The 15000-nt window shown below is 45.2% G+C and overlaps 2 protein-coding genes across 3 annotated transcripts in view; one reads left to right on the forward strand and one right to left on the reverse strand.

The window, feature by feature from the left end:
• The window catches only part of LOC128884782 (follistatin-related protein 5-like), a 59200-nt gene that overhangs the window by 6651 nt on the left and 37549 nt on the right, over positions 1-15000 (forward strand). The gene's annotated exons all lie outside the window — the stretch shown is intronic.
• LOC128884783 (acyl-CoA Delta-9 desaturase-like) lies at positions 3575-12083 on the reverse strand. The gene is made up of 6 exons (XM_054138412.1): positions 11754-12083; positions 5343-5583; positions 4953-5083; positions 4653-4858; positions 4284-4466; positions 3575-4202 (listed from the first exon to the last, which is right to left on the reverse strand). The coding sequence occupies exons 2-6, from the start codon at positions 5557-5559 to the stop codon at positions 3908-3910; spliced, it is 1032 nt and encodes a 343-aa protein (XP_053994387.1). The 5' UTR covers positions 5560-5583; positions 11754-12083; the 3' UTR covers positions 3575-3907.

Here is a 15000-nt window from a genome sequence, read left to right on the forward strand (position 1 = left end):
AATGGAAACGCCACGCGCCGAGGGACGCAGCGATAATCTGTTTACGCGAAGATCGTGTCTCTGGTGCTCCGAGTCTGTTTACTAACATTCCATCCGCCGATTACGTGGCTGTTGGTTATTCCGAGTAGTTTGCCGATTAGCTTAGTTCGGTAGCGCAGATTTACCGAGGACTATAATTATTCATGAATGACACGAAGGACGGATACTCGGAGAGATTACTCCCGGATGAAGGTCAGATTTGCGAAGCAGAACTTCCGAAGAGAGGACCGAAGGGAACGGTCGACTTGTTATTAGAGGGCTGTTCTAATCTAGAGCGTAAAATTCATGGCGCTCTTTCGAATTTTTCGCTCGCTCGGATCTGTTATGTAAGGAATTTTTGTTACGGGACATCGCGCTCGTAAAATACGTTCCGCTGATAACCAGCGTCCGATATTCGAGTTCGGTACACCCGGTACGGCGCACGGGTGCATGCAAAACAGAAATACCACCCCGTGCCCGTCCCGCCCCGGCTCGTGGCAGCCCATCGCCTATGTTGTATGTTCGCACGCGTAGAATGAACACACTTGGAGTAGAACACGAGACGGAGAATGCGGAATAGAAACGTGTGTCGGGGGCACAATGGTCGCCGCCGGGTCAAAAGTTCAGAACTTTTGTCATGTAGCCGGGTATGTAGCTGAACTAGGAGCCGTATTGATCTCGAGCGAGCGAACAAAGTTCTTGGAGATTTAACGAGAGGCTCTTGGCGATGAGCTGCTTTCCAAACAATACTGCCAGTATGTATGCACCGCCACGGCATCCGAACGAGCGCTTACGTTTATACTTGAAAGCGACTGTGCCGGGTGTACCGTATGCGCTATACATTGCACAACCGTGGCTCGCTGTACTTTTCTCGCTACTTCTTGCCAGCCACCCCGACACTCGCGGCTCCCATTATCGCCGTCTTTTCTGATCGCCTTCGGTCCTCGATTTCTCTAACACGCGTGCTTTCATCCTCTCCGCGGCGACCTCCGAAACGAGCCGGAAACCTCGTTCCCGCCGCGGGCATTATCATCCCCCTCGAGCCGCGCTTTAACGCGCTCCGTAATGGCCCTCCTTTGATCTAGATCTGGGACCGTTCGCGTTCAAGCTATTCGGTATACGAATGCATCGCGAATAGTGGCGATACTCGGAATATTATTTTATTATATAGAGGGCCGAGACAATGGTATACGCAAATGTATAGGAGCCCTGTCTAAGAGACGTCGACCCTCTTCTCGTGTCCAGGTCACGCTTCTCGATCTACGACGTGTTACGTTCGGGATTATCTTGATAGATCGACTTATAACCAAGCTCTCGACATCCATATCCGCGGCGATAGTCATCCATTACGTTCCCAATATTCCAGACTGAACTCTGCGGCTCTGAATCTTCTGAACCGGTTACAAACGGTCTGGACAGTGACAATATGATCCTCGCGCACGACGTAATCGTCTTTCTTAAAGCGATATAGCGCCACGGAAATGAACTAGGGTATTTGGCGAAGAAACAAATGCTTCAGAGAACCCGGAAGCCGATCAGACCCCGTAAAATCAGCGAAAAACAGAGCTGGGCCTAGTACGTCCCCTTTCGTTCGCAGATTTCATACGAATGCAGGTATATCGGTAAGAAATTGAAAAGCGGCGAAACGGCGACATAAACCGCCCGTAATTTTACGATGGACGATGTCATATTTCAATTCCGCAAGAATTCCCGACGCCAGGCGCGCCAAGTGATCGATTTGGCGTGGAATGACCCTTGGAGAAATATTGGTCGACTCGGTGCGGCTACTCTCTTCGTGTCCGAGGTTCGTTGCTCGCCCATCGGTTCATGGTAATCGTGGTGCACGGAGGGAACGGAATACAGCGAAGGGTGGACAAGTGCAAGAAAATCAGGACCCAAACGTTACAGTTACTCGGTCGAGGTTTCTATTCTGTGTTTACATTTGGCTCCAGTCGAACGTCGAACGTAGAAAAGGACAGGGAGTGAAAGAGAAGAGGTCCGAGATTAAAAGAAACCGTGAAAATCGGATTTTCTCGGATCGGATCAACCGATGAACCTATGGCATGCGCGCGTGTCGAATTTATTCCGTTGCCTGCGGGGCGACGCCGACGTTAACGGCGAAAGACAGCACAGACAGAATGTCTTATCGATCCGTTCTATTGCGATGGTCATAACGAATTCATACAGGAAAATACTCGACGACACCGTGCCGCGGTCGTAGGAAAGGGAATACACCGCGTTCTATGAGAACGCGACGGATACCGATTTCGCTCGTATCGTTAATCGATACTCGCGCCGAAATTACTAGAAAAATGTCCAGGAGAGCCTTTCCGCGGTAGCCCGTTCAAAGGGACCTACTTCGATCGAAGATAACAGAATTTCACGAATTTTCGTTGAGCTGTGTAATGTAACGTTGCACGATATACGCCTAGTACAGTAGTCTTGATTCAGCGCTAATGCCTCGATTCTTTACCGTGAATTTATCCTTAAAATAGGATATTTCCTTTAACCGCGTCGATGTCGAAGTAACACCTCCTCGGTAGTACCAACGTCCCGCCGTCGCCAGTGCATATTAAAATAAATACGGAATACCATGAACCGAAATAGCTTCGCTTCTGAATAAAACAAATTTCCTGGACGAGAAAGGTTATACAGCCAATACTACTTCTAAGCGAGGAAATCGCGCAAGGATGATTTCTCGGACTCTTTAAATTATTACACCCGTTATCCATGATTGGAAACATAATTTGGTTCTTCGTTTATGTCATCCGTCTTAAAACAATCGCACATGTAGCCAGCAACGTTGCGTTGTTGTGGTCGTCCACCTACCGTCTAGAAATACCTGCGAAGGCTTAAAATACGTCGGCCGATAGTCTATAACGGCGATAACGTCACGTATAAAAGGCGAAGGAAAGTTCTGTACAGTTATAAATATCAAAAACGTGCTATAACTTGGCTACTTTCGTATCGTACTTGTGGATATATGTTATGTATTTTTACTCGGCTTTACGACAATCGGCTGTCCAACCGATCTTTTTCTTCCTGTCCCCTAAAAATAAACCAAGGATCGGGGGAGAGGGTGGGATACGTATAATCTAGAGCGCACAGGTATACCGTATACTGTACGTACACGTATATCACGGTTCAGACACGAGGCCGCGGGCGGGGTGTACGCGCGCCTACAACTTATAAAGCGTGTAACGCATGTACATATTGTACAATGCCTATCGCGTGGCCGACACCAATCTGGAAAATATTAAACAACCGCAAACACGTCGAGTTACGTGTTTTCTCTGGTATAGCGAGCAGCCAGCGTGTAATTACTATGTCGATGTCGTTGACGCATCGGCTGCCATTGTTGCGTCGATGATTAATTTTCATCGCTTCGATGAGTAGTACTCGCGATGCTGACTTCTCGTTCCTGAGGATCCGATTCGAGTGCTGGCACGCGATCAAAATAATACTTACTTCAAATTACTCGATTAGACTTCTGGCAAAATCTCGTTGAAAAGACGATCGAGAACGAAAGAATATTTCACGTCATTTATTTCACGCTTTAATTTTCGACGCAATTCATTTTACAACAATTTCTGCACCGCGAGGATTTTTAACGTACGAAAATATTGCGTTTAAGGGGTAAAACCACTCTAGATCTATGCATTTAAATGCTTTTAACATTTGTTTTTCACTATAAATCAAGTGACGCATTAATTTTATGACCCTAAAGTATTAAACAATGATATTATTCAAGTATTTTGAGGTATTCTCATCTACTCCTTATAAACTTATCTATCGCATAAAATTGAAAGTATCGCTGCCTAAAGTACCACTATAAAATAATCAATAAGAACAATAACAGCAAAAGGTACTCCACGAATTGGTCGAATCGTTAATAGACAGGAGCCGTAGGGGTTACATTTCGATGTCTTGAATGGCCCCAATAGCTGTCGGTGCCATCCCCTTTCTTCAGACTGACTCGATCGACCAGCTCTTTCTCCGGTGTTTTGAGATCGTAGGCCAAACCTAAGCGCGCCATTAGGTCTATAAAACCGGTGGTGGTATTCAGACCGTATGCTCCCAATTCCGCAGCCTTGTAATCCCACGGGAAAGCGTGATGGTAATTGTGCCAGCCTTCGCCCAGAGCGAAGAAAGACACGATCGCGTTCTCCGTAGGCCTGAGTTCGCTGCGATCGAAAAAGGCAAAAATCAATTGGTTAACTTTTAATTGGAATAACTTTGATCGATTAACGGATCCGGAGACTCGCCTGTTGTACGGTCGATTTCCCCACATGTGAGCGAAACTGTTCACCAGAAAAGTGAGGTGCAGGGCAACGATGTACCGAAGTATATTAGCGAATATGCTTATGAACCACGTTTCACCCCATCCGTAAACCGGCACCACTACTGGCAGGACGACGGCGGAGGTCACCATGATGATCTCGAAGTACCTGTAACGCAACGCGAGGTTAAATTGTACAATTTTTATCGAATTTTCTCTCCAATTGCTCTGCGAGTTTCGTTGCAAGATCGTTCAAAAACCGTGTATTACGTTACATATTACTCGTGGAAACCTTGATCTTTCTTCAAGATCGAGCCGAGAATGAGAAATACCACAAACAGGTGGACTGTCTTACTTGTCACAGAATTCCAATACAGGATCCGCGCGGATATCGCTCATGTCGACTTTACTGCCGTATTCTTTCACGGCGGGGTGTCGTTTAACCAACAGCCAACCGATGTGGGAGAAGAAAAATCCACGGTTCGCGTTGTGCGGGTCCGCTGGCGTCTCCGTGTACTTGTGGTGGGTTCTATGGTCTCTTATCCAGCTGTAGGGACGTTTCTAATCGAACGACAAGACCAGACGTTGATCGAGTCGGTGCACCGATTGTACTCTCGATCGGTGTGTAAGAAGAGTTACTGGTAGGGACACTCACCTGGGCAGACATGCAAAAGGCAAAGGCTAGGATGAGTCGCAGGGGAAGCTTGGCCGAGTAACATCTGTGCGCCCATAATCGATGAGCCCCTGCTGTTATTCCGTAGCCAATGAATAAGTCGATGCCGATGTCTTGGAAAGGAAACGACGATCGTGTCAATCGTGTTCTGTACGGAGGCCTCTCTAATCTAAAGGTAAGCCTCTTCTAATCGCCAACTACTACGGGTACCGAGTAAGACTCCGCTATCTCTCTCCGCTTCTCGATGTGTATCGATTACCAAACGACAATACGAAGAACGTAACGGTAAAGAAATGAAATACCTAGAGGAAGCTTATCTCGAAAGTGGATCACCCTAAACGAGATTCAAACGACGTCGACCTATATACTCACGCCACATCCACGTCCAGAACTTGGCATCTCGATAACCCTGTACGAAACCGTAAATGGCCAGGACATGAAGGGCTGCCATACCAATCGCATTTTCCCATATTATCGGTGTCTCGGTCAAGGCTCGCCCTTTCGACAGCTTAAACGATTCCACGATCTCTTCTACGTGCCGATCGTCGTTCTTCTTCTCCTCGTACTCGGTCACCGTGGAGCTGTACATCTTCCGAATCGGACCTTCGCGTCGCTAAACGAACAAAAGTCATTCGTCGAGATTCGAACACGAAACATGAAATCACTGGGACACCCCTCCCTCCCCCTCGTTATCGACTTCCGTAGTTCCGGGAATATTACCATCGCACCATCGGGCGGAAGACGCTACGAAGTTTCTCTCGTCATTTTTCAATCTGGACAAGCGATCTCGACGGTGGCCGATGGAATCCTAACGCGGCGTGAACACGACAAAATACCTAATGTTTCTTACGAGCAATTAACTGCTTTCCCTCTTCGCGTAATGCGCGCTCGCTTCACGGTTCCGTGGACGCGGAATCGAACATCCACAAATTACTTGGAACAATTTTACCACAACGACTTCAACGCCACTTTAACGCGTTTCGCCGCAGGAATGGCTATCGTTTTATTCGAATAAACGATGCGTTGTGGCTATCGATGTATCGGACACGCCCACGATCCGATCTACCGATCATCGGACCCGACGACACGCTAAAATGCAATCTAAGAAATTCACAGAATTCCAGGTAAGCTAGGCGGCCGATATTCTTGGATTTCTTGGCCAGTATCTTGCGCCGCACCGAGTCGCGAGTTCGATCGAAAAGTTTAATGCGTTCGAAAACGACTTCCCGTAGCGCGAGCTCTTGCCTCCAGAGATTAGAAGGATATTCCAGAAACACTTTCTCGGTCCATGCTATCGATCTAGGTTAAACTGGGTGGCGTACGTTCTCGTTAAACCGTGAGATGCGCCCGTAAAGCGAGGGCGGATCATTCTCGACTCGTGGCAAAATACTTCGCGTATAGTATCAAGATTTTGTCGTCATTCTTTTCAGCTTAATACCGAAGTTCTATCTTCTTCAAGTTCTAACTGCCCCACTTGGCGAAACGCGACCGAAACATCTTTCAAACAGACTCTGTATTAATAATTCAATGAAACCGTTGGGCACGCACGCGGTTCGATACCAGCTGCGTCTGATCGGACCATAAAACTGCACATTCGACATCTGTGACATCCGAATATGCTGTGCGACAGCCTGTTCTTTCATGCATGGAAAACTTTCCTTCCCTTAAAAGACAGGTCTGGAACAGTTTGGTCCCGAGCGAATTTCGAGACGCTGTACAATTCACGAAACTGACTACTGCGAACATAAAATGCACAGATTTTCCCTCGAAAAATGTAAACGGATATTTCGCTGAAATAAATAAGCAGAGTCCTCGTTTGAATGGAACTCGGCTGTAAAGTTTGAAACGACGCCGACGCCGACGATGCGTACCGCGTATGTAGATGGATGCTCGTAGTCTTACGCGACGCTCCGTACGTTCCGTGTCAGCCAGAAGTTAATCAAGGTGATCGCGGCAAATATTTCACGTCGCTGTGGAACAATGTGTGCACGCTGTCGCTAATCTTTCCTCCCATTAATCGGTTGCGCGCGTTTACTCGAACGAGCGTCTTTCGAAATCCTCTGGCTGTGATTTACAGCGCGCCGGTGCATCAACCCATGCCGCTCGAGCACCGCCACGCCGGCTCGTAAAATCTCGTCTTTCGACACGAGCTGCGATTGCCTTCTCGTTTTCCATGCCGGATAATAAAAGTTTGTCCGCGCGCAACCCCTCCGCCGCGTTTCTCTTCGAACGATGGACCATCAAAACCAACGAATCATCCAACTGTCTGCGAACGCGACGCAATCACGCTCCCGTTTACCAGAGTTATCGTTCATCGTTTCGTTATTCGACCGATGGAACTCGACGGTCGCGTCGTTAAGTCGAAGAGTCATCGTATACCCTCTCAGCTACGAACGAAAGTGTTCTCGCGACTCGTAGAGATAGCAAAAATGTTCGTGTCAGAGGGCGTTCACTTCTAGTCCGGAACCCGGGCTCCAATTTAAAGATAAAAAGTATTCGTTTGTAAGCGTGCACCCAACTTCGGGCCTGCTGTGCATCGCAATGCATTTTAATGTATTTCAAAGCGTTAAAACAGTAAATAAATAGTAGATTCGTTAAAATTCTCGAGGCGATGTAATTATATTTCTTATGATTTTTTATGCGTTTATATTCTCCAAACAAATACGTGAACACGCTTCAACGTAACAGCGCTTCATCTAAACAAGATAAAGCTTGATATAAACGAAAATTAGTTTTTTTTTTTTTTTTAGATAAAAACATATTTAAATATTCAAACGAGAATACTCTTACAAAATTTCAATTTCAATTTCTTTTTCAATTTATTTTTAGCGTTGTGGCCGGGCCGAAAGCCCCACTCGTATACGCAAACAATTTCTTTAATTTTCCATGATAAAAACTATGGCTACCCGAGCGTACGTTTCTCAACGTATCTTTAAATATAACAAATAACGTTGGAAATATACATTTATACAAATTTCATCCATGTGTAAATCTTGTTAATTGGTACACGTGCAAGTATTTATCGATGAAAACCATTAACGCTTAGGCGCGTCCGCAGCAAACCGAGAGGAACATTTCGCGGTTAGGGTGTTTAGAAAGCCCTAACCCCGTTGCGGTGGAGACTGGAGATGACCTGGAGCAATCTTGTGAACGGCCTTCGTTTGCTTTACGAACTTGTTTGTTTCGATCTCATAGTTTACCGTTTTCATGAACGCGCCTAAACTGCGGTGACTGCCTGCGGACATTATGCACATCCTAACCGCGATCTCCGTAGGCTTTAGTCTGTAGATAACGCCGCAACAACGCCGTAGGATGCAGGATGACGCTTTGTAATTACCTTCATCTGTTAATGACAGCCTCGCGATTCCTGCAACCGAAGGGCCATAACGGGAGCCGAGGAAGGAATTGCAACTCGTGAAACGCGATTCGGAACAGGAAGGCCGGAATTCTCGAGTAGGTAAATAATTTCACACGAGGAATTGAAACTAAGCTCGCGTAAATGTTCGCAAATATGGTAAACGTATCGTACCTGTACGGTAAAGATTTATCGTTGCATTTTATTACAGGTAATGATATTAGTAGAAATCGGGGCTGGTTAACAGTTCTTACATGTCCACATACGAATCTCAAACAACGAATAAAACACGAACGACTCGGAACGAATCGTTTTTACGATAAACATTACAACTCGAATGACAGGATAAAATTAATCTTTGCCTCTAAATAATGAAAGTTTACGTTATCGTTTCCGTTCGAGGAAAATTCTGCCTGGTGGGAACGGCGTCTCTCGAGACACTGGAAAAAGTACGGTATACTTGAGATTACTTTCATACTTCTCGAACATCCTGCATACGTAGTACCTTCACCCGAAAGCTTTGCACATGATGGATTGCTGGAAACTTTGTAATCAAAGAGAGATTCAATCCTAATCTCGTAAACAGACGAAGAACGCGAACACCCAAGCGCAAACAATTATCGAGAACTCGCTCGAAAATTTCGCGTTGGCTGATAACGATAAAGCGGGAACACCGTAATCGTGGATACGTTCGCGCGACTCTGCTCCCGTTCTATTCCGAATATTTGTCCACGAGCCGGAAATTGACTCCGCGAATAAAACTGACACGCGACATACGCGCGACAACAAACACCAGAGAACACCCCCGTTCTATCGAAGATTTCATTTCCTAGCGTCGGCGTCGTGCACGTACAATCTCCCGAAAGAAGATTACGATCGCGAGCAAACGGACCATTAATAAAATTGATCGAATCCCACCGATCCAATCTAAACAATTCCTGCGAACCTTCCGTCGTATTCCACTCAATTCTAAACGGCAAGATTTACACTAGATCACCAGGTATCAAGCGTTAACGTACGTGTTAACATCGACTAACAACAACTTTGACCGACCAATATCACTTACCTCTACACCAAGTGTAAATGTCCAAAAAACACTAATAACTAGACTGCGGATCTTTGTGCATTTATAGGAAACTCGAATGTGCAGGAACCTACGAAATGCACACAATATGCAAGAATATAGAAAAGATTGAAAGTAAATGCTGGATTTCCTCTTCCTAAAAGAGAAAGTTTTTCTCTTACTAGAAAGGGTTTCCTTCCCAGTGTTTCAAATAAAGTTCTTCAAGTCAACGGTAAAAGAAAAGTCTAGCTCATTTATTCCACCGCCTATATTTCCAATAGTAAAGTTCGTGTCATAATATTTGGAGAATAAAATGAATTCTTATTTAGGTACAATTTTTATTTTCCATAAAGCTCCGCAGTCTGCTAATAACTATCGCACGCTGATTAGAAAACCTCGTACCAATATTCGCTACAAATCCAAACAAGCACGGTTGCTGTTAATTTATTCTAACCGATGAATTTGCCCGATTGATCTATGCTTGTAGGACACGTCTGCCTGTCACTGGAGTAAATAGTGCACGCCTCCGGAATTTGGCGCATCCGTCCAGAAACGGTTGCGCGCGATCAACAATGATTCGATACAATTGCACATCCGATCGGAATACAGAGACGCGAACATCAGGCACATGACGACTTCGACGAGCAAATTAGGATCCTAACTGACTCGACGTCGCGCAAACTCGCGTACCTAACCATCTGGGGTATCATCTGGCAACCGTAAAACGGGATCGTTACTCGTACTGCCGCGGCCGCGGCTGCTTTCAATTATCAGAGTTGTAATTCTTTTAAGAAAAGCGCTTCGTTAACTCGAGTTTCGGGCGTAATGGTTCTTGTTGAGAGCTCGTGCGCGTGACATTATTTTTATACATATCCTTCTGCTTTATAATACGTACATTTACGTTATTACAAATTACGCGTGTGTTCATCCGGATGAAAGCGGTTAAACGGAGAATCAAGCTCGTTATTTAAATCTGTTTTAATTAATTTTTTACAATGCTTCATTCTGCGGTTCTGTCGCGGTTAATTGTTATTTTAATTGTTTCTACATTCGGAAAGGTTTCTAAAGGTTAAAAATGTACGCATAAAAATATTTTTGTTATAACACTATCGCGAATTATCCATTATGCTAAGTTGTTCTCTATATCGTCGGGCGTTGAATACGCGGCGCAACAAAACGAACAAATATTATAATTATGACGTGTGAAACTTCCACTGGCCCAGTTCGCTAACAAACTGCTCAAGTTTCGCGCGTACATGAATCCGGTAATGAACGCGAATCTGTCTAATTAGTCAACGTTTATTCGCTATCTGACACTGACAAATAATCAGTCGTTGGTTGACCCTTTAATGTACGATCGTTTATCCAACGTTAGTAACTATATATTACCTTATCAAGTACATCGTACGATGGCACTCCATTAGCTGTCCCAATTTAACAAGCTATACATACGTGTAATTCGGTAGGTACACCGTAATGGAGCGCATCATCTATCGATTATCGATAATTACCAAAGACGATGCTGTATTTTCGACGCGCAGAATACGGTATAGTTTACAGGGGTAGAGTTTAGAACAATTACGTAACGACGATACACAATTAAATGTCCCGTGCAAAGCGTATTACGGGGACTAATTCGTCCATGAAATCATTGTTCGTTAACTGGCCGCACTTTCCAATTATCGACCCACGAGCCAGCTGGAAAAATACTGTTTCTCGATACTCTTGGATCTCTCGGTGATATTCTAATCCGTTAAATTCGCCCAGTTTCTCGACTATGAAAATAATTTTATCGATTTGATCCCTCGCAAATATTTTTCGTTCGCGAAACGAAACTAAATGAAATTTTCTCCGTTAATTTGTCTACAAAACGTAACAACTCGAGTGCGTCATGTACATACATACTTGTGCGCACATAGAAGCCATCGTACCGAATTTAAGGGAAAATTTAATCAAATATCAATTTACCTACAGGCAACGCGTAATACTACAAAACCTACGTATTCCCGTTCGTTCGCGCCCTTTTTAACTAATTGCGCGACGAAATAATTGAAAATTGTAGCAACATGATTTTCGTCATGTTTTCGCGCCCCCTCCCCCCCCCCTTCCCCCTAGCTGGGTGTGAGTTTGGCTAAAAACGAGCCGGGTCCGAGGGTCGGGGAAACGTTTACGTGTAACGATCGGGTCGTTCGGTCGTGGAGCGTCGCGTCGGCGTCGATCGTCCGATTCATCGCACATCGGTGCTTAAGTATCAGTAATCGATACATCTTGTCTGCGCCGATGTCACCGCGAGTACACCACCTGGGCGATGTCGAGCAACGTCGAGTTTGCTGTACGCCGCGTCCCGTTTCTCTGCTCTACTCACCCGCTGTCAGCTTGGAAGAGCCGGTTAAATCCGCGCCGATGTCGGAGCTTTATGGATCCTAGGGTCTAACGACGTAAGCGCGGACCAACGACCAACGAACCCGTCGGTAAACGTTTCACAGCGATTCGCAGGACGCTCCGACGTTTATAAACTTGCCCCCTAATCTCGTGGCGTTCGTTCGCTTCGAGCCATCAGCGGACTGGAGGGAGAGATGACCAACGGGTTGATCCGTAGCTTCCAACTCGCGGTGTTGCTGGCTCGACACGGAACAGGAAGGAAACGGAGACGGCCGGATTTTACGAAAAAGTTTGCGAAAGGATTCCGAAACCTCGAAATATCTATGATGTATATGTACATCGAGCGAGCCGCGAGGGAATCAGGTTTTATATCGAAAAATTAAATCAACTTTTCTCGCATCTTCTCTGGCGAAGAAAAAAATTTAATCAAATTTGATTCATCGCGTGCTCGAAGCGTGTATTTTTTTGCTGAAGTCGAGGTCCTACGTGGCAGAGCGCGAAAACGGACACCACTCGCTCTTTGCGAAAAGTTTTCGGCTCGAGAGGGGTGAAAGTTTTTCGTCCACTTAGCCGACCAGGAAAGTTTGGGTGCTCGACACCGCTATACGCGATCTGTTAGGTATGATACAATACACACACCTTTTTTATTGTAATCGCGTGTTTCTCCTCGACGAATCGGTTTTACGGAGTATTAATAATTGATATCGAATATCGCTGGTAACGTAGGTGGTAGCGTAACTCGGGGCTCGTTGCACTCTTCTTTTCAACCTGTTTGTGTCTATAATCCTGAAATACCCTGTATACTTACATGCGCATCGTTACGGCGCTGCGTGGGTGTGCAGCTGTACACCGTGTACATACACCGCGCACACACGGCCTAGCTCGCATTTTTCGTTTCACGAAGAGGCCATTTCGTATCCCGCTTATCCTCGCCGAACTATTGCTCCCGTATGCTCCCCTTTTTCTGGATTTCCGCTATTTATCTAAACGTCGGCGTCGACGAGGCCTCTGGAAGAAGGAACCACGAAGGCTATGATTGAGCGAATATTCCGTCGAGATTGTTGCAGTCAAATTTAAAAAGCGCGGCCCGGAAGGTATATTAATCATGCACGCGTACGTTTCGTGGTACGAAAGATTTACCGTTTCTGAGTTCTCGTGGCTCGCCCAAAATCGACCGAGGAACGCAACAATGGAACTCGGGGCCTGCCGTTTCTCTGTTTTAAAATTAGCCCGGCTGAATTAACCAGGGAAGGTGAAAGTTCATCGGGGTTCGCTGGGAAAAGGTTGAGGAAGGTTTCAAGAAATAGACTCGTTTAGGATTTTGTCGCGAACGAGTTGCTAGCATTTCTCTGCTCGATTTCGATCCTTTTGGCAGAGAATTTGTTTTGGAAAAGAGCATCGGAGGAATTCTGATCGACGATTGAGTTACAATCACAATTATAATTGTAATTATGGATGGAAGATTTAACTACGCATGAAAGAGCAAGTGGAAAAAAAATGAATCGTCATTTCGGTGCCAGGCAGATAATTAATATTGATAATTGGCCGGTAATTATATCCCTTCTTGATTATTATTCATGAAATTATTACCGTGTATTCTTTGTTTACTTCATTACTCTTGAACTTTTAGCGTTTAATTATGTACGCGGGCGCTCCGAAGTTCGAACACTTTTCCAATGGAAAGAAAGTCGAAGAATTTTATCGTCGTAGGATAGATATAACGGAAAAGTGACGTAATCGAATGAGAGATATCTGAAAAAAATCAAGGATTCGATTCTCGTCTCTTTAAGGACTCGAACGCTCCGCGGAAAGTATTTCTACGGTTCTCCGTTCTTAACCTTGATTCGACGCGAGAGTTCCACTGGCATCGACGTAGAATCCTGTTGGGTCCGACTAATACGGTACGGCGCTTTGAACGAGCAAATTCATTAGCGGCAGACAGTGACCATTCCGCAACCAAAGTACAGCGTACTTTCGTGACGGATGATTTATTGCAGCCTCCATTATCAAAGTCGTGCGAATAGGAAAGTGCGCGCGCTTTCACTGCGAGAACGGTTTTTCCGACGATCTCAATCGCGTATACCGATTACTTACAAAATTGCCACTCTACGCGCTCACCCCACGTAAATAAGTTTCACTTTTATTATATTGTTCATTTTTACGACGCGCAAAAGCGCCGTTCACCGTTTCTTTGGGGACCATTAACGTGTAACGTTGAAGAATCCACGCAGGGAATTTATGGTCGCGTGAATTTGCATATAGAGTACGTGAGAATTATACGTAGTACGTATACGTAATTCGACAGTAAAAGGAATAGAGCGGTTATATTAATGTCGGCATCATAGTTGGCAAATGTATGCACAGCGATTCCGTTTCCCGAGTTACTGTTAGAAAAAACGTCACTTTTTTTTTGCTTTGGGCAATTCGTACGTACGACTCTACGAAAAGTTACGAGTTAAACAGGTTGATTGGAACGGCGCAGAAATTAAAGAGATATTCAAATAAAGTGTAACTCGTGAATTTCACGAATAATTGGTACGGTTTTCCTTCTCTTGGTATTAGAGCAAATTCAATTTGTTATACAACTCTTTCCATTTGAGCGTAATATTTATTCGTTCGATGCTCCATCCGGGATCAGGTTCTCTCCAGAAATGATATTATAAATACTATTTCTAAAGAGGACTGGGTCGAAACATCAAACGAGTAAATATTACCTTCGGAGAAGCGAAGTCGACGTATTAAATTGAATTCAGCCCGAGTGCTAAAAAGAAGGGACGGGTCGAACGTAGTTTTCGGTAAAGTCGGTAAATTTGCAGTATAAAGTCTTCGCGTGATAAAATTGAACGTTCACTGGTTTATTTATTAGACATGTTCACGTTATTCTAATTTAAGGTATCGTATTGTATGACATCGTCGAGCAATTTCAGTATGGACACGTTCCGAAGTGTATGGCCGAGGAAATCACTTGGCCGCATTCAACTTGCATAAATTTTCGAGCGCAAGAAGATGTCCCGAACGGAGAGTTGATCGATCGCGATAGGAAGCGTTCCTCGCTCCATTTTTCGACCGAGGCGAGGCTCTTTCCAGCGATGGAAGATCCCTTCACCGACTCGAGTCCCGAATCTCCGCATAATGCCAACGATGATAAAATACTCCCCGCGCACCTGCAAATCGAAAAATCGGCTGTGACCGTGCGAGCTGGGGCTGGTGTACTTGTATATCAACGGGAC

Source organism: Hylaeus volcanicus, chromosome 2 (genome assembly GCF_026283585.1).
Source record: "Hylaeus volcanicus isolate JK05 chromosome 2, UHH_iyHylVolc1.0_haploid, whole genome shotgun sequence".
Classification (NCBI taxonomy): domain Eukaryota; kingdom Metazoa; phylum Arthropoda; class Insecta; order Hymenoptera; family Colletidae; genus Hylaeus; species Hylaeus volcanicus.

What these genes read in the sequence shown, in the direction of transcription:
- LOC128884783 (XM_054138412.1), bottom strand. Translation starts at nt 5,559, where the DNA reads ATGTACAGCTCCACGGTGACCGAGTACGAGGAGAAGAAGAACGACGAT. An exon ending in GTTCTGGACGTGGATGTGGC is followed by an intron (nt 5,084 to 5,342) that starts GTGAGTATATAG and finishes TTCCTTTCCAAG; the next exon opens with ACATCGGCATCGACTTATTC. An exon ending in GTATTGGAATTCTGTGACAA is followed by an intron (nt 4,467 to 4,652) that starts GTAAGACAGTCC and finishes GTTGCGTTACAG; the next exon opens with GTACTTCGAGATCATCATGG.